Source organism: Sapajus apella, unplaced genomic scaffold, assembly GCF_009761245.1.
Source record: "Sapajus apella isolate SASKATOON/1434 unplaced genomic scaffold, GSC_monkey_1.0 scaffold157, whole genome shotgun sequence".
Taxonomy (NCBI): Eukaryota; Metazoa; Chordata; class Mammalia; order Primates; family Cebidae; genus Sapajus; species Sapajus apella.
Window position 1 is genome coordinate 766,670 of NW_022437097.1, and position 20,231 is coordinate 786,900.

The following is a 20,231-nucleotide window of genomic DNA, read 5'->3' on the forward strand; positions in this document are numbered from 1 at the left end:
GTTCTTTTTGCTCAGGATTGCTTTGGCTATTTTGGCTCTTTTTTGTTCTGTTTGAATTTTACGATATTTTTTTCTAATTCTGTAAAAGATGTTGGTATTTTGATGAGAATTGCATTGAATTTGTAGATTGCTTTGGGTAGAATGGTTATTTTCACAATATTGATTCTTCCAATCCATGAGCATAAGTTGTGTTGCATTTGTTTGTGTCATCTGTGATTTCTTTCATCACTGTTTTGTAGTTCTTGTAGAGTTCTTTCACCTCCTTGGTTAAATATATTCTTACATTTTTTTTGTTAGGTTGGTTTGTTTTTGTGGCTGTTGTAAAATAAATTGAGCTCTTGATTTGATTCTCAGCTTGGTTGTTGTTGGTATAGCATTATTACTGATGTCTTTACATTGATTTTGTATCTTGAGACTACTGAATTCATTTATCAAATCTAGGAGTGTTTTGGAGGAGTCTTGGATTTTCTATGATGATACCGTCTGCAAACAGTAGTAGTTTGACTTTTTCTTTTCCAATTTGGATGCCCTACTCCTGCTTGCTTTTGGTTTCCATTTACATGGAATATTTTTTTCCACCTCTTACCTTGAGTTTATGTGAATGCTTTCATATTAGGCGAGTCTGTTGAAGAGAGCAGATACTTTTTTTTTAAACCTATTCTGCAGCTACTCAGGAGACTGAGGCAGGAGAATTGCCTGAACCCAGGAGGCGGAGGTTGCGGTGAGCCAAGATCGCGCCATTTTACTCCAGCCTGGGTAACAAGAGCGAAACTCTGTCTCAAAATAAAAGTTTTAAGCAAAAAAAAAAAAAAAATCTATTCTGCTATTCTCTATCTTTTAAGTGAAGCATTTAGGCCATTTATATTCAATGTTAATATTGAGATGTGAGGTACTCTTCTCTTCATCATGTTGTTACCTAGTTTTTTTCCATTGAGTTATTGATTTATAGGTCCTGTGAGTTTTAAGCTTTCAAGAGGTTCTATTTTTAAGAACCTTTGTTTTAAGGTTTAGAGCTCTTAGCATTTCTTATAGTGCTGGTTTGGTAGCAACAAATTTCCTCAGCATTTGTTTGTCTGAAAATGACTTTATTTCCCCTTATTTTATGAAACTTAGTTTTGCTTGATACAGAATTCTTGGCTGACAGTTTCTCTGTTTAAGAAGGTAGAAGATGGGACCCCCCAATCTCTCTGGTTTGTAGGGTTTCTGCTGAGAAGTCTGCTGTTAGTCTAATAAGTTTGCCTTTACAGGTTATCTGATGCTTTTATCTTAGTGCTCTTAGAATTCTTTCCTTCCTGTTGGCTTTAGACAGCCTGATGACTATATGCTTTGGTGAAGATCTTTTTGCATTGGATTTTCTAATAGTTGTTTGACATTCTTGGATTGAGATATGTAAATATCTAGCCAGGTCAGTGAAGTTTTCCTCAATTATTTCCTCAAATAAGTTTTCCAGACTTTTTGTCTCCCCCCTCAGAAATATCAATTATTCTTGTTTGGCCATTTTACATAATTTCATATTTCTTGGAGACTTTGTTCATTTTTTAAATTCTTTTATCTGAGCTTTTTAATCTTTTTTGTGTTATGTATCATGCCACATTTCTGTGTACAGCTGCATGAGATAATAACAGATTTTGATTCCTGTAAAGATTCACTTCCCATTATTTATCTCTGTTGCTTTGCTTTAATATAGATCATCTCTTAATTTTGGTTTTGTTTTGCTGCTAAGTCCACTCTCCATATAGCACAATTGTTCCTAACTGAGGGTGATTTTGTCCCCCAGAAGACATTTGACAATGTTTGGAGATATTTTTGATTGTCACAACTGCAGATTGCTTCTGACATCTAATGGGTAAAAGACATGGATACTGCTAAACATCCTAAAATGCTCAGGATAGTTCTTCACAAAAAAACATCTGGTCCACTGTATAAGTAGTACTAGTACCAAGCTAAAGAAACCCTGTTCTAGAGCATTGCTCCTGAAATATAAATCTGGTTGTGTAGAAACCTCTCAGGTTATACGTATCTCTCCATGGGCTCCCCATTACTGCAGCAGAGACCTGTAGGTTGGAATGCATGCTCCACAAAGCGCTCAGCACAATCCGTTGGTATATGGGAAATGTATACAGGAATCCTATTTATAATAATTTTACCTAAAAAGGCACTACGCTTCCTCAGTATATTAAGTGACAATGTGTTTAATTTTAAAATAAATACAAATAAGAACATGAGAACAAATATTTGTGCTGCTAATTATGCATTTCAAAAGCATAAGGCAGAATCAGAGCCATGATAGGAATCCCTTATACCATTTTATTTTAAATTCTCAACAGTTAAACATAATGAGTTAGTTAACGAAAACATTTTCCTTTCCCTAATTCTGAACACTCAGATTAATCAGAAATGTGCTGTTACAGGCATCAGTGTCATTCAAGGACGTGACTGTGGAATTCACCCAGGAGGAGTGGCAGCACATGGGCCCTGTTGAGAGGACCCTGTACAGAGATGTGATGCTAGAGAACTACAGCCACCTCGTCTCAGTGGGTGAGCACAGCTTACCATGGGGCTCCCTCCAGAGTGCAGTTCTGTTTCTCCTCCCTCTCTCTCCATACCATACCATGTGACTCCCTCTACAGTGCAATTCTGGTTTTCCTTTTTTATGTTAGTCACTTTTATTGAGGTGTATTTAACAGAAAATAAAATTCAGCAACTTTCACTGTACAAATCAGTGAGTTTTGAAAAAATATATACAGTTGATTACCACAATCCAAGTAATGGTTTGGAAGGTTTTTATCACCCCCAAAAGATTTTTGAAGCCCTTTGCAGTGAGTTCCCTCCCTCCCTCCCTTCACAACCCTTGGCAACTACTAGTCTGCTTTCTATTGGAATAATTTTGCTTTTTCTCAAATTTCATATAAATGGAATCATAAATCATATACTCCCTTTTGTCTGGCTTTTCTTTAGCGTAATTCTTTTGAGACTCATGCACATGTGTGTATAAATGGTTTATTTTATCCTAAGTATTGCTCCTTTGTGGGCATATACTGTAATTTGTTACCCCTTGTCAGTTGGTAAACGTATTTTTTTTTCCCAGTTGGGGCTTTTATAAATAAAGTTGCTGTGAACTTTCACAACAAGTCTTTGTGTCAACATATGTTTTCATTTTTCTTGTGTAAGTAACTAGGAGTGGGCTTGCCAGGTCTTCTGATAAGTTTATTTGTCTGTAACTTTATAAGAAAATTCCAAGTATTTTCCGACTAGCTCCACAGTTTTTCATTTTCATGAATAATGTCTGTGAGTTCTCATTACTCTTTGGTCACCATTATTTGGAAAATCTTACGGTTTTTAACAATTCTAGTTGGGTTTTAATTTGCATTTTCCTAATGACTGATAGCATTGAACCCTTTTTATGTGCTTTTTAGCCACTCATAAATCTTCTTTAAGTGACCAATCAAATCCTTAGCTCATTTTTGTTTCATTTAGTTTTTAATATTATTGTTTGTTTAGTTGAAGACGTTCAGACCTTTATTAGATGGGTGTTTTACAGACTTTTTCTTGCTATCTCTGGGTTCCCTTTTTAAAGAGAAAATCTTTTCTGTTTTTAATTTTTACATATATTTTAAGCAGTCTTTTTTGTATTGAAATAATTAGATTTATGGGAATTAGCAAAAATTGTATCCTCACCTTAGTTTCCCCCAAAGGTTACATGTGATGTAACTATAATACAGTATCAACACCAGTAAATAGACACTGGTACAATGTGCCATTTTATCACATGTGGAGATTTAAGGTAACCACTGCAGTTATGATACAGAACTGTTATATCACCACAAAGGTCTCTTTGGTGCTATCCATTTATAGTCACACCCATACCCTCTCCCACATTGTCCTTAATCTCTGCTGACTAATCTGCTAGCTCTATAGTTTTGTCATTTTGAGACTGTTATGTAAATGGAATCATATACTATTTGATGTGTTGAGACTGGCTTTGTCACTCAGAAAAATGGTCTTGAGATCCAGGTTGTAGTGTATCCATAGTTCATTCCTTTTATTGCTACGTAGTATTTCACTATATGAATGTCATTGATTAGCCATTGACCTATTGAAGGACGTTTTGGTTGGTTCCAGTTTGGGGCTGTTATAAAGTTGATGTGGACACTCATATTCAGATTTTTTTGTGAACATAAGCTTTTCTTTTCTGGGATAAGTACCAAGGAGTCTGATTGTTGGATTGTATGGTAAGTTATATTTTATTCTTTAAGAAAGTACCAGACTATTTCCCAGAGTTGCTGTACCATTTTGTATTTCCACCACAATGTGTGAGGGACCCAGTTATTCCCTATCCTTTCTGGTACTAGACATTGTTGCTATTTTATGTATTAGTGGTTGAATAGGCAGTGACATCTCCTAATGGTCCTAATTTGTATTTCTCTAATGGCTGCTGATTATCATCTTTTCATTTGTTCATATGCCATCTATATATTCTTAGACAGTAAAATGTCTATTCATGGCTTTTGTTCATTTTTTAATTGGAAGTTTGTGTATTTTACCATTGACTTTTGAGAATTTAGATAGTCTAGATGTGAGTTCTTTGTCAGAAAATGTGTGGTTTGTACATTTTTATACCAGTCTGTAGCATTGTCTTTTCATCCTCTTCGTTGAATGTTTTGTAAAGCATACGTTTTTAATTTTGATGAAGTCCAATTTATCAGTTTTGTAAAAATGTTGTCGTTTCTAAGAACTCTTCACTAAGTCTTTGGGCCAAGGATTTTCTCCTATTTTTAAAAATTGTATAATATATTCTACATTTAAATTATGGTACATTTTGAGTTAAGTTTTGTATAGGGCATGAAGTTTAAGGGTTTTTTTGCCTATGGATATCCATTTGCTCTATGCAGCAGCATTACCCTTCATTGAATAGCTTTTTCACCTGTCTCAAAAATCAGTTGGCTGTACTTATATGAAACTGTTATATTCCCACATTATGTTTCTTTTTCAATATTGTTTGAGCTATTCTAGTTACTTTGCCCTTGCATATACATACTGTAATAATTTCATTATGTGAAAATCTTACTGGGTGTTTGACAGGAATTAGGGCTGTAAATTACCAATTTTGTGACAGTTAACATCTTTACTGTTTTGAGTCTTATAATTCATAAACACAATATATTTCTCCATTTACTTAGATCTTGATTTCTTGCTTCAGTGTTTTGTAGTTTTCAGTATAAAAGTCCTGTGCATGTTAGATTTAGAAGTCAGTATTTCATTTGGTCGAGTAATTGTTAATGGCATTGTGTTTTAAATTTATGTTTGCATACAAATGTTGCTGGTTTATAGAAATGTAATTGATTTTTGTATGTTTGTTCTTTTATGCTGAGATCTTGCTGAACTTTCTAGGAAGGTTTTTGTAGATTCCTTGGGTTTTTTTTTTTTAACATAAGGTATCATGTTGTCTATGTATAGGGTCATTTTACTATCTTCCTTTCTAATCTGCATGCTTTTTATTTCCTTTTCTTGCTGTATTACACTGGCCAGGACTTCTAGCACTGTGTAGAATAAGAGTGGTAAGAGTAGTCATCCTTGCCTTGTTCACAACCTTAAGGGGAAAGCATCTAGTCTTTCACCAAATGATCTTAGCAGCTCCTTTGTGGATATTCGTCATCAAATGGAGGAACTCATACTGTATTCCTAGTTTTCAGGGAATACTGATTACGAATGGATATTGAATCTTATCAATTACTTTTTATGTATCTACTGTCATTACATGGTTTTTCTTCGTTACTACATTAATGTGGAATAGTTTTTAAATGTTGAAACAGCCTTGCATACTTGGAATAAACCTTACTTGGTAATGTCATAGAATTCTTTTTATTTATTGTTTGATTCTATATGCTAATACTTTGTTAAGTAGTTTTGCACTTATGAGGGAAATCAGTCTGTAGTTTTGTACTACCTTTGTCTAGTTTTCATATCAGGATAAGTCTGGCCTCATAAAATTGATTGAAAAGTGTTCCTTCTGATCTTCTGTAAGAGGTTGTATAGAAGTGGTGTTTATTCTTCATTAAATGTTTGGTAGCGTTATCTGATGAAACCATCTGGGCCTAGAGACATTTTTTTGGGGAGTTTTACAAATCAATTCCTTTAAGTCATATATATGGATACTCAAATTATTTCTGTTGGGTGAACTGTGGTATTTTTGCTTTTCTAACAATTAGTACATTTTATCTAATTTATCTATTAGTACATTTATCTAAGTTGTCAGGTTTATATGTGTAAAGATATTCAGACCATTCCATTATTATCATTTTGATGTCTTAAGGATCTGTATTTATAGACCTGTTTTCTTCTTTATATTGGTCATTTCTGTCTTCTTGCTCCTTGATTTTTTTGTTCACTCTTCCTGGAAGTTTTACAATGTTACTGCTCTTTTCAGTCAACCAGATTTTTCTCTCATTGATTTTTCTCTCTTTTTTTTTTAATTTAATTAATTTCTACTTTCTACTTTTGCTTATGTTATTGTGCTCTTCTTTGTCTAGTCTTTTATTGTGTGATCATGGACTATTAACTTGAGACTTTTCCTCTTTTCTAATGTACACATTTAGTGCCATTAAAAACTCAGCACTTCTTTAACTGTATCATACAAATTGCATATCAGGTTACTAAGACATGTCTCTTATTTATGTCTTCTAATATTTCTTCCTCTTTGAACACTCGTACAGTATGAGACTCTGAAGAAATGCAATTAAAACTTGACAACTAGTTAATATCCCCTATTTGATAAACACCAGTGCAGTTTTCAAGTTATTTAATAGCACAGTCTCAATTTTGATAGGGTAATTTGAAGAGTTTCTGAAGTCAAGAAAACATTTGTATTTAAAAAAATTGTGATAGTTTCTGAAGCTGGGTAAAGGATATATGAGGGGAGGGGTTTACTGAATTTGCTTTTTAAAAGAAAATTTTCAAATTCAAAGAAAGTGGTAAGTGGTGCTTGAGAAAAGCTCTAAGGAAGTCTAAGTATAAGCTAAATAAGGAAATGTAAACATTCTAAGCATAGAGAAGTACAAGCACAGAGACCCCTGGTGGTAGAAGAGAAGGTAGTGAGTACAGAGTCCTAAAAAAAGAACTAGTACACCTGGAACAAAGCAAGCAAGAAGGAATATGGTACGAGATGTGGAAGTGGACCAAGTGAATATATATTATTGAATCTACAAAGAACTGAACAAAATTTACAAGAAAAAAAACAACACCATCAAAAAGTGGGTGAAGGATATGAACAGACACTTCTCAAAAGAAGACATTTATGCAGCCAACAAACATATGAAGAAAAGCTCATCATCACTGGTCATCAGAGAAATGCAAATCAAAACCACATTGAGATATCATCTCACACCAGTTAGAATGGTGATCATTAAAAAATCAGAAGACAACAGATACTGGAGAGGATGTGGAGAAATAGGAACACTTTTACACTCTTGGTGGGAGTTTAACTTAGTACAACTGTTGTGGAAGACAGTGTGGTGATTCCTCAAGGATCTAGAACTAGAAATTCCATTTGACCCAGCAATCCCATTACTGGGTATATACCCAAAGGATTATAAAACATTCAACTATAAAGACACATGCACACATATGTTTATTATGGCACTGTTCACAATAGCAAAGACTTGGAACCAACCCAAATGCCCATCAAAGATAGACTGGATAAAGAAATTGTAGCACATATACACCATGGAATACTATGCAGCCATAAAAAGGATGAGTTCATGTCCTTTGCAGGGACATGGGTGAAGCTGGAAACCATCATTCTCAGCAAACTGACACAAGAACAGAAAACCAAATGCCACATGTTCTCACTCATAGATGAGTGTTGAACAATAACACATGGACACAGGGAGGGGAACATCACACACCACAGCCTGTTGTGGGATGGGGAGTCTAGGAGAGGGATAGGAAGGGGTGGGGTGATTGGGGAGGGCTAACATTAGGAGAAATACCTAATGTAGATGACGGGGATGGATGTAGCAAACCACCATGGCACGTGTATACCTATGTAACAAACATGCACATCTGCATATGGACACCAGAACTTAAAGTATAATATAATAATATAGATTGAAAGAGTTGGTTTTTAAAATTCACCTAAATATATGCCATCTACAAGAAATTCACTTTAAAAATTATAGGTAGATTGAAAGTGAAAGAATAGAAGGTATACCATGGAATATTACCATAAAAAAGTAGGATTGGCTATGTTAATATCAGAAAAAGTAGACTTCAGAGCACAGAAAATTAGAGGTAACAGAGAGATGTTACATGTCAGTCTTCTAAGAAGACAACAATTTTCTAAATGCTTCAGCGTTCCAAAAGATACATCTTATGCAACTGTAGTACAATGTCAGCATCAGGAAGTTCACACTGGCCAACAGGTGTATAGTTCTGTGTTATTTATTGTATGTACAGATTGATGTAACCACAACTACAGTCAAGTAAACGGAACTATTCAGTCACCGCAAAGAGCTTTGTCCTGCCCCTTTCTATAAAGTCACCCCAACTCCTTTTACTACCCCTTAACTCATGGCAATCACTAACATGGTAAGCTATTGTTTCTTCTAATACTTTTCAGCCCCGCCCGCTTCTCCTCTCCTTCTGAAACTTCCATGACACAATTATTCGATATGTGTTATAGTCTCACAGGTCTCTGTGGCTTTAGTCTGTTTTCTTTGTTCAGATTAGGTAGTTTCTACTCTTCTATATTAAAATTCATGGATTCATTCCTGTGTTCTTCACTCTGCTGTTGAACCCTTCCACTGAGTATTTAGTTATTTTTCAACTCTAAAATGCCTACGTCATATATCTTCTCTTTCTTTGCTGAGACTTTCTGTTTTTTCTTTCATGTTTCTTATTGTTTGTTTAAACTTTTTTATAATGGCTTACTTAAAGTCTTTGTCAGCTACTTCTGTGCCATCTCAGTGTTGGCATCTATTGATGGTCTTCACTCAATAAGTAGAAGTTGTCTTAGATCTTGGTATGACAAGTGATTTTAGATTGAACCTATACATTTCGGAAGTTATAATATCTGTGTCTTATTTAAATCTTTTCATGTAGCAGGCATTCTCTGACACCACTGTGGCAGCAAGGGGTGGGTTGCTGTCTTATTGTTAAAAGTTGGGCTGAAAATCCAAGTTTCCTACTCAGCCTCTGTTGGCACCTGGAGGAGGGGGCGATTGTCATTACTGCTGAATGGTGGTGGCAGTTCAGGACCCCCATTGGGCCTTCACTGATAACACCCTGCATCAAAAGGGCCTCATTACTGCTCCCCATGGGGCTTCTACTGACACTGTGGGGCAGGGGACCTTGTCACTGCCTGGCTTGGAGACATGTCTCAGGCCCCAGTCAGCCCTCTCTGACATGAACCCTAGTGGAGTAAGGGAGCCTTCTTACAGCCTGGTGAGCACAGACACTTGAGTTCCCCACTTGGCCTTTCAGGGCAGCAGTAGAGGTGGAGAACGTATTTTTTATTTTGTGTTTGGCTGAAATAAGAACAGTTATTGTCTAAAGGTTTTCAGTCTTCGTAGGCTGCCTCTTTCCTGAACCTCTGGCTTGAGAGCACAAGCTTTGGGTTTGATGTTTTGTTTTTTTTTTAACCTTCACATTCATGTTGCTTGTTACCAGCTTCTCCAGCTTCTACTTTGGAATGTTTGAGGCCAAAGAGAAGATGCAGGGAACCCATCATTGTCATTTCTTGAGTCCTAAGGTCCCTGAACAATCTGCTGTCTTCTCTCTACCTTTCAGTATGTTTTTAAATATATAATAGCTATAGCTTTTAGCTATGCTTACCAGAAAGGCTAGGAGAAAGTACCTCTACTCCATATTTCTACTAGAATATGGCCTTTTCATTTTAAATTTTTGGCTGTTTGAAAATTGTTTTACTATTATTGATTTCTAATTTAATTCCTATTTGAAGAGCAACATTTTAAAATCATTTTAAAGTTTATTTAAACTCATTTCAGGGCCCATTGTATTATTTATCTTGGTTAAATGTTCCATATGTATTTGAAAATAGTATGTTTTCCTTTTGGATCAATGTTCTATAAATGGAGGTCGTGTTGGTTGATAATATTCTTCAAGTCTTCTGTACTCCTTATTTATTTGTAATCTACTTCTATAAATTATTGAGAAAAGAGTTTTACGGTCCAGCTACTATTTTGGATTCGGTTATTCTTCCAGTTCCATCAGGGTTTGCTTTATGTATTTTGAAGTAATATGAGATGGAAAAACATTTGTGATTGTTATATCCTCTTGGTTAATTATTCGCTTTATCATTATGCATAATTTATTTTTATGTGTGTTACTTATATAAAACCCATAATAAATAACATCATTTAAAAAGATAACTTGAAAGATAATGTACTATTTAAAGAAAAGAATTCCAAGAATGAGAAAAGCGTTATTTTATTTTCATCCTCTTTTTTTCAGTTTATGGTTCTCTTTATCTCTAAACTTTTCATATAAATCAAAAATTTCCATTTAGTACTATTTTTCTTCTATCTGGAAAATTAAAATTTCTTGTAATACACATCAGTTGCTGATACATTGTTTCAGCTTTTTTTTTTTTTTTTAAATCTGAAACATCTTCCCTTTGCTAAGTATAGAATTTTAGGTTGGTTTTGTTTTTTCTTTTAGTGCTTTAAGTGTCACTTCATTGTTTTCCAGACTGTAAAAATTCTAACAAGAAGTCAGTTTTAATTCTTTTTGTTCTTCTGCACATGTCTTTTTCTGTCTGCATAAAATTTACTTTTTTCAGCAGTTTTCGGCAATTTGATCATAATGTACATTTGATGTGATTTTCTTTATGTTTCTTCATGGCATTTATTTAGTTTCTTGGATTTAACAGTGTATACACATCACTAAAACTGGAAAATTTTGGCCACTGTTTCTTCAACATTTTTCCTCCTTTTCCTTTTTTCTTCTGGAATGCTGATTACACATATATTAGACTACACATTTATTTAACCACAGGTCACAGATAACTCTGTTTATTATTTTCCAGTCTCTCTATGTGTTGCCCAGGCTGGTCTTGAACTCCCAGCCTCAGGCAGTCCTCCTGACTCACCATCTGCATTGCCTCTTGGCTAAAACCTAATTACCATTTTTTATATTTTGTATGGTTTTTTAGAGATATGTTATGGAGCAGTAAATCAGTTCCTTTTACCCTATGATGGCCATATGTGGAAGTCCTCATGAAATCTCTTCCTTGACACTCAAGACATTGGCCATTTTCGAATTTTATATGTTATTTAGATCTGCAGTCTAGGAATTCAGGGAGATTGATCATTTATGAGAATAAGAAAATGTTTTTTGGCCAGGTGCAGTGGCTCATCCCACCGCACTTTGGGAGGCCAGGGTGAGAGGATTGCTTGAGGCCAGGAGTTCATAGTAAGACTCCGTCTTTACAAAAAAAAAAAAAATTAGCCAGGTATAGTGGTGTATACCTGTAGTCCCAGCTACTCAGGAGGCTGAAGCAGGAGGATTACTTGACCCCAGGAGTTTGAGGCTGCAGTGAGCCATGGTTGCACCACTGCACTTCAGACTGAGTGACATAGAGACCCTGTATCTAAAAAAGAAAAGAAAAAGGAAGAAAATAAAGAAAATGTTTTTTGTTGTTATTTCCCCAAAGAAGGTCCAGTGGGCACTCTTAATATGCCTAGCTGAATTTGCATAGCTTTTGTGTAGACAAAAGTTGTAGCTTTTTCACATTCAGAAACAGTAGGACCTATGCAAGTAATGCAATTGATAAATTATTTCCCATTTATAGGATACTGCTTTACAAAACCAGAACTGATCTTCACGTTGGAGCAAGGAGAAGATCCATGGTTATTAGAGAAAGAGAAAGGATTTCTAAGCAGGACCTCCCCAGGTGAGTTGTTGAATTCAATGAGCAGAAGGTTCATTGATTCACTAAGAGGACTCAAACAATTCAGCATATAGTCATAATAATAGTTAAAATTTATACAGTGAAAAGATACAAAGAAAAATCAGCAAAGATAAAAGGTACATGGGGCAAAGTTCATAGGAAACAAACAAGTTTCTGAGATTTCATACAGTTCCCCAAGCACAGTTCCCTAAGCAGTGAATTCTGAAAACACACGTGAAATGTTTTCTTCCCAGAATTGGTTCCCAGGGTTTTTACTGTGGGCTAACCATGTAGACACCCTCTGTCTAGCATGTACCAAAATTCCAGATTTTGAGACGGAAAACCGCTGTTCTCTATCGTATTATTTGTACAGGACTAGCACAGTGAGCTCCCCAGCAGTTATGGGAATCTTGTTTCTAGATGCCAGCTAAGGGCAAATCTTTGAAGAAAGCCTTTCTAAGAATAGCCGTCTCAGGCCTGCTGTATCAACTCCTGTGTACACAAAAGCTATGCAAATCCCTGGCATAACATAGAGTAAGATAAACATATTTGCCATATCAACTAGTGTAAGTGGAATAAATTCACCTACTAAGAGAAAATGCCATTAGATTTTGTTAAAGAGGTACATTTAAAAAATAATTTGTTAAGTTCAAAATACGGTTATGAATTGCTAAGGCAATAAACTAATTCAGTGTTTATTTGCTTTAAATTCCTACTTACATGACATAATCTTGGAATACTTTATCCTATACTGTAGCTCTTCTTTTTATAAACTCAATAGCTAACTAACACTAAAGTTAAATTCAGGCCAGAAAACAGAGAAGAGAAGCAGCATTTGGTAATGCTAAAGTAGACAGTTTTAAAAGGACATTTTTAAAGTAGACAATTTTAAAATATATTTAAGGGTTTTGAATATTTGTGCACTAAATTATCAGGTTTCATAAAACAACTGCAAGTGTTCTGAGGAAAAATGGAAACATATTAGGTAGCATAGTCTTTAATTACCTCTTTGATTTCATACCAGAGCCAGTGGATCACAGCTAAGATCCTAGACTAGTGCTCAGCAAACGAGGACAAAGGTGAGATTCTAACTGCTGCCTATTTTGGCCAGGAAAGATTTATCTAGAACACAGCCATAGCTATTCATTTGTGTGTTTATGTTACAAGACAGAACTGAGTAGTTGCAACAGAGACCACAGGATCAGTGCAGTGGAAGGCATTTACTCTCTGGCCCTTTATGGAAATATTTTACTGACTCCTGCACTAGAGGTTATAAATAACACATTTTATAAAAATGAATCTGTTGTGTCTTTCAAAACTCTACTCTGGAAACAAAGAATAAACCCCCTTTAAAATGATTGTGGGACATTGACAATATATAAAAATATTTCATGCAAATATCAATAAATTCCACAAAGTAAAAATATTATTGTCCAGTAAAACTATAAATTGCAAACAATATGAGAAGAATTAAAGTATCTCTATCTTAAAATCAGTACGGAATATATCTCTATATATCTTTAAAAACATATTTAATCAAAGAGTAAATGAAAATCAAAATTGTCCAATATCCAGAAAATTTCAAAGGTAAAAAACATGCATATTAGAACCTTTGGGATATAGATAAAGCAGTGCTTAGAAAAAACTTTTAGTCAGCCGGGTGCTGTGGCTCACGCCTATAATCCAAGCACTTTGAGAGGCCGAGGCAGGTGGATCACCAGAGGTCAGGAGTTCAAGACCAGCCTGGCCAACGTGGTGAAAACCGTGTTGGGGGGGGGGGGAAGGACGGGGAGAGAGAGAGAGAGAGAGAGAGAGAGAGAGAGACAAAGATTTTAGTCTTATATACTTGTTTTTAAAAGTGAGAAAGTTTACAATGTAATGAAAATAAGACTACAGTAGTATAAATTTTAAAGCCAAAAGTGGTTCTTAGAATAAAAATAATTGATTAAAATAGATAATCTCAACTAGAAAAAGGGGGAAAGCACTATTACTCATTTAAAGTTTTGATTTGAATTCCTTCTTCTATGGTACAGTTTGGAATACTTTCGTGTATGCTTTATCTCAACCTTTGATAGATGTATTAAAACAAAGTGAAACACTGTGCCAGAGAGCACACAGTTATTGAATGAACTGCATTCCCACCTGGATTATAATCCACTAAAAAGAATGGTTCTCTGCTTTGCTCTTCCATATATTGAGTCCATGCAATATAACATGTAAGTATTTTTAATAATATTGTGTATTAACCTCAAAGCCACTTGGGAGAGGTATTTCATATTGATTTATTCAAAAAACATCCCTAAATGCAAACACCCAAGTCAAATTTCTGAGACTTTTGAATAATCAGGTATAGGTTAGCATTGGGTCTGAGCACTTGTGTAGGAGAGGGGAGGTAATTTTGAGGCACACTGCTTTTTAAGAGTCACTGACTTCATTTATATTACAGAGTATAAAGTATATCAGAATGAAGCTTGTATTTTGGAAAAGAGAACAAAGCTGCTTAAAATAATTTTGCTATTGATTAAAAAGTGAACTATTATTTTACATACAACCAAGAAAGAGAAAATGCCATTTAACTGTGCAGATGATGTAAGTTTTAAAATGCTTCCTAATTTGAATCATGGTAACTTGCTTAAAAAATTACGTCAGATATATGAGTACTATCCATATATCCCTCGTTAAAATGAATAATATAGACAGTAACTACTTTCAGATTTGAAATAAATGTTCCTTATGTTTGTGGGAAGACACAAGAAGCCTTTTTTGTGCGTGTAGTTTGGGAAATGCTTTGCATTGCCTGAAGGGCATCTAGAGTCTACATAGGTCTAAGGCTAAAAAGCAAAGTGGTTCAGGGAAAGAATATAAGATTATTGCTGAAAATAATCGTATTATTATTTTAGAAAAATGGAAAAAAGCTATTTGTTGATGATATCCTGTCAAGACTAGAGCAGAAAAGACTGTGAGCTATTGCAATGAGAGCTAGAACGTGTAATAAGCCTATGGTTAATGTAAAATCTCCTTTTCCTGAATATCGCTCAGGGTACTAGGGCAGTGTATTTAAGGCCTTGGAATATTTTTAGCACAGGGCTGACATTTTTGCATGGAATGTGTGTAGCAGTAAGACAACAGCAGTCAAATATATACAAGAAATTTATGATAAATAAATATAAAGAATACTTGTAAAGTTTCTAAGCCCACGTTAAAATATATGATCCTTAAGGTTCTCACAGTCAGTAAAAACTAGCAATGTTAAAAAGTAGATGGAAAGCAGAATTAAGGATTAGACAATAGCAAGACTTGTTTGGGGGAAGTGAGTGAGCAAATTGAAAAGACAAAAGTTAAGATTTGAGGATCCAAAAAGATTCACTATTGGCTGGGTGTGGTGGCTCATGCCTGTAATCCTAGCATTTTGGGAGGCCATGACTGGCAGATCGCCTAAGGTCAGGAGTTTGAGACCAACCTGGCCAGCATGGCAAAACCCTGTCCCTACTAAAAATACAAAAATTAGCTGGGCGTGGTGGTACATGCCTGTAACCCCAGCTACTCAGGAGGCTGAGACAGGAGAATTGCTTGAGCCCAGAAGGCAGAGGTTGCAGTGAGCCGAGATCACACAACATACTCCAGCCTGGGAGACAGGGTGAGACTCCATCTCAAAAAACAAAAAGAATTCAGTATTGAACAACCCTGATGTAATAAACAAAGTCACCAGAGCTAGGGCAGAGCCGTGAATCCAATTTAGGTAGAAAAATGACTTTAATTCCCATCAATTTTATGTTTCCACTTACACATTTGTGTTCCGTTGATGATACTACAGACAGAATTAAAATGTGGTCTATAGTACTATTTCTTTTAACGTGAGGAAATTGGTGCCATTATAAATTGATTTTGTGTTGATGTGTAGAATGGAAATGGAGTTCCAATGGACTATTGTAGGCTAATGATTATCCTACCATTGCAATTTATATTTCTTTAAGAATCTAGACTAGTGTTACTCCCTAAGGCAAACCCTGTCTCAGATAAAACCACGAATCCATTGATTTTTGTTGTTATTATCTACTTCGTGTTGGTAATCCTTTTTTTATTCATCCTGTTCTCTGATTTGCCTGTTCCCAGGATCCAGCGCTCTTACATATACACCATTTTTAGTCATTTCATTCTTCTCTATTCAATTTCGAAATTCTGTTTTAAAATGCCAAATACATATGTATATTTGTTTCCCATTGCTTTTTCTACTACAAAAAGAAATTTTAAACTAAAAAGGGAATATAGGGAATGTGTACTTGAAATTACTTTATTGCTGGGAAACCGAGCCAGAAACTAAGGAATCAAATACATAATAGGGCACATATATAGATGTTTATTCCATTTCATAAGAAATGTGTTCAATATCATAAAGTTTATTTAATTTTATCATTTTTAGAAGACTCCCAACCTGATGGAATCTCAGAGAAGAGTCAAGAAAAAGAAGGCAAACATTTGTGGCAAGTTTTATTCACCAATAAATTATTGACTACAGAGCAAGAAATTTCAGGAAAACCACATAATCAGGACATAAACATTTTTCCTGCCAGAATGATGCCTTGTAAATGTGATACTGTGGGGTCTGCTTACCAGGGTCTGAGCCCATTGGCCCCACACTGTCAATATTCAAAAGAAAAGGCTCATGAGCATAATGTATGTGACAAATGGCTCATCAATATTAAGGACGGCAGAACTAACACTCAAGAGAAATCCTTCACTTACAGTAAAATTGTGAAAACCCTCAATCATAAGGAGAAAGTTATTCAACATCAGATAATTCAGACTTTGGGGAAAGATTTTGAATATAATGAAAGTAGAAAAGCTTTTCTTGAAAAGGCTGCCCTTGTTACATCTAATAGTACCCACCATAAAGGAAAATCTTATAACGGCAATAAATTTGGGGAAAACAAATATGAGAAATCAACCTTTATTATTCCTCAGAACATTCATCAAGAGAAGAGTCACTATGAGTTTAAAGATACTGGAAATTGTTTCTGTAGGATCACTCACAAAACTGATACAGAAGGGAAACCTTTCAGCCCAAAGTCACACATTAGAGAACATCATAGAATTCATAGCGGGATAAAACCCTTTGAATATGGAAAAAGTTTCAACCATCATTCAGCCCTCCCAGTGTATCAGAGAACTCATGCAACAGATAAATCATCTGATTATAACACATGTACAGAGACATTCAGCTACCAGTCAACTTTCAGTGTACATCAGAAAGCTCACATAAGGACAAAACCCTATGAGTGTAATGAATGTGGAAAATCCTGCTCTATGAATTCACGCTTGATTTGGCCTCAGAAAAGTCACACAGGGGAGAAACCCTATGAATGTCATGAATGTGGGAAAGCCTTCAGGGAGAAGTCACGCCTAAGAAAACATCAGAGAACTCACACAGGAGAGAAACCATATAAATGTGATGGATGTGAGAAAGCTTTCAGTGCAAAGTCAGGCCTAAGAATACACCAGAGAACCCACACAGGAGAGAAACCATTCAAATGTAATGAATGTGGGAAGTCCTTTAACTATAAGTCAATCCTCATAGTACATCAGAGAACTCACACAGGGGAGAAACCTTTTGAATGTAGTGAATGTGGGAAATCTTTCAGCCATATGTCAGGCCTAAGGAATCATCGAAGAACTCACACTGGGGAAAGACCATATAAATGTGATGAATGTGGGAAAGCTTTCAAACTGAAATCAGGCCTAAGAAAACATCATAGAACACACACAGGGGAGAAGCCCTACAAATGTAATCAGTGTGGAAAAGCTTTTGGTCAGAAATCACAACTCAGAGGACATCATAGAATTCACACAGGGGAAAAACCCTATAAATGTAATCACTGTGGGGAAGCTTTCAGTCAAAAATCAAACCTCAGAGTCCATCACAGAACTCATACTGGGGAGAAACCTTATAAATGTGAGGAATGTGGAAAAACTTTCAGGCAGAAATCAAATCTCAGAGGGCATCAGAGAACTCACACTGGGGAGAAGCCCTATGAATGTAATGAATGTGGAAAAGCTTTCAGTGAGAAGTCAGTCCTAAGAAAACATCAGCGAACTCACACTGGGGAGAAACCATATAATTGTAATCAGTGTGGGGAAGCTTTCAGTCAGAAATCAAATCTCAGAGTACATCAGAGAACTCACACAGGGGAGAAACCCTATAAGTGTGATAAATGCGGGAAAACTTTCAGTCAAAAATCAAGCCTTAGAGAACATCAGAAAGCCCACTCGGGATTAAACAAGTGCATATAAAGAATATGAAAAAAAAACTCTGAGCTGGAAATTAAACCTCACAGTACATAAATGAACCCACAGGAGAGAACTGTTAATGTAGTGAGCATTGCAATTTCCTCTACAATTTCAGCCTCCACCAAACATCAAAGAACTTAGGAGATAAATTGTTGAAATGTATTTTACATGGAAATTCTTTCAGCCAGAGCGCAGTCATCCATGGATATTAGAGAGCTCACCCAGCAAAGAAACCCTATAAAGATAGTGAATACGGAAAATACTTTTGTGAACTCATTCCTCAGAAAACTCATGCTGCAGAAAAGCTCTGAGAAAGTAATAAAAATGTGAAAACTTTGTGCCAACGATCAAAACTCATTCATAATCAAAGAAGTCACACAATGAGAAAAGCTAGAATATAATAAGTGTGTGATAAACTTTAGCCAGAAGTCAGTACAGCAGAAAATACATACAGGATAGAGACCTCATAGTATATTAAGCAAGAAATGAAGATAATGGATGTGGGAAATTCTTCTGCCACGTCAACCCTCATTTTAACTTACACAGAGGTAATCCCTATATAATAACTATTGAAATGTTTACTAGTAATCATCTTCACTTCTCCCTCATGCCACATCTGGCCTAAATGCTCAACCACTCTATCATCTAAATGGGGTCATATTGTTACCCGCTAGTTGGTGGAATATGGGGGTCAATTACAGACAGGTCTTAAATACATCAGTCAAAGTGTCAATATTTTCTTCTTTCCCTCATTAGAATGAAATGGAGGAAAACCTTGGGACTCAGGCTCTGACGATGGAAAACAAGATTGTAGGAATCAAGGTCAGAGAAGGACCCTGTGGCATGGAGTGTTCTCCTCCATGTACACAGTTGGACTTTTTGCAGTGAGGGAATAAATTTGTTCCCTCCTGAGCTTCTAAAGGTTTGGGTATACTTGATACTGACAGAAACTCAACAACACTCACATAATATAACATGTGAGTATGATTTTTCAGGATATCTGAACTCAGTGTATGTCAAAAAAGTCACATAGGACAAACCTCCTACAGCATTCTGAATGACCATGGCTTCTATCTCCCACATCAGTCAGGTAATACCAGACGAAATCTGACATTTTAACAAATGGAGGAAATTCTTCACACACAGACACACAGTCACACATACATACCCAAAAATCCCATTAAATATCTGATAATTTAGTTTTGAATGTGTAAAAGTTTTCAAAAATTATCATATTTTATATCAGAGCTTGTTACAAGGGGAAAATTATCAGTTTGAGAAAGGTAAGTAATAGCCTTTAGATATTGCTCTATGAGAACCGTTGTTTCATATATAATATCAAAACCTTTAATGAAGTAACATATTGATAGACATTCACTATCATAAAAAGCCTAAAACGAACAAGAAATAAACTGCATAAACTGAAAAGCAGCCTCGCAAATATGTGAATATTTTGTGAGTTATTGTTTATGTTCGTATATGTGCATGCTACTTACCGGGTATTTGTTTTATGTATCTTAGAACTCAACATTACTGTAAGAGAATTGTGGTGTTCTTGCTTTATAACTACTCTGACATCAGCTACAATTTGTCACATGAATATTAATAACAAACCTTTTACAGAAAATATCTGATACCACATTCCCTTTCTCCTGCTGCCTTCTAACATGTCTGTCTAGTAAAGGCCATTGTTACTAAACTGCCTCTTTTCAAAGAAGCCGGTGTCACCAGTCAAGATTTATTCAAAATAAATCACAGATCCAAACAAAATCACCTAAATTTCAAAATTTATGTTAGAAAACGAAAGAAACTGACTGGGTATGGTGGCTCACCTGTGTAATCCCAGCACTTCAGAAGGCCAAAGCAGGATTGTTTGAAGCCAGGAGTTCAAGGCCATCCTGGACAATATAATGAGACCTCATCTCTACAAAAAAAATAATGAAGCATAGTGGCACATATCCGTAGTCCTGGTCCTAGCTTCCTGGGAGGCTGAGGTGGGAGGATTGCTTGTGCCTAGGACTTGGAGGCTGTGGTGAGC

General features: G+C 35.6%; 1 protein-coding gene across 1 annotated transcript in view; it reads left to right on the forward strand.

Annotated features, from left to right (window-relative positions):
* The window catches only part of ZNF782 (zinc finger protein 782), a 44,464-nt gene extending 24,554 nt beyond the window's left edge, over nucleotides 1-19,910 (forward strand). Inside the window, exons 8-9 of the mRNA XM_032266346.1 lie at nucleotides 11,810-11,911; nucleotides 16,329-19,910. Of these exons, the coding sequence (XP_032122237.1) occupies nucleotides 11,810-11,911; nucleotides 16,329-18,196 (1,970 nt within the window). The 3' untranslated portion in view covers nucleotides 18,197-19,910. The remainder of the gene's footprint in view (nucleotides 1-11,809; nucleotides 11,912-16,328) is intronic.
* Nucleotides 19,911-20,231: the final 321 nt, after the last annotated feature.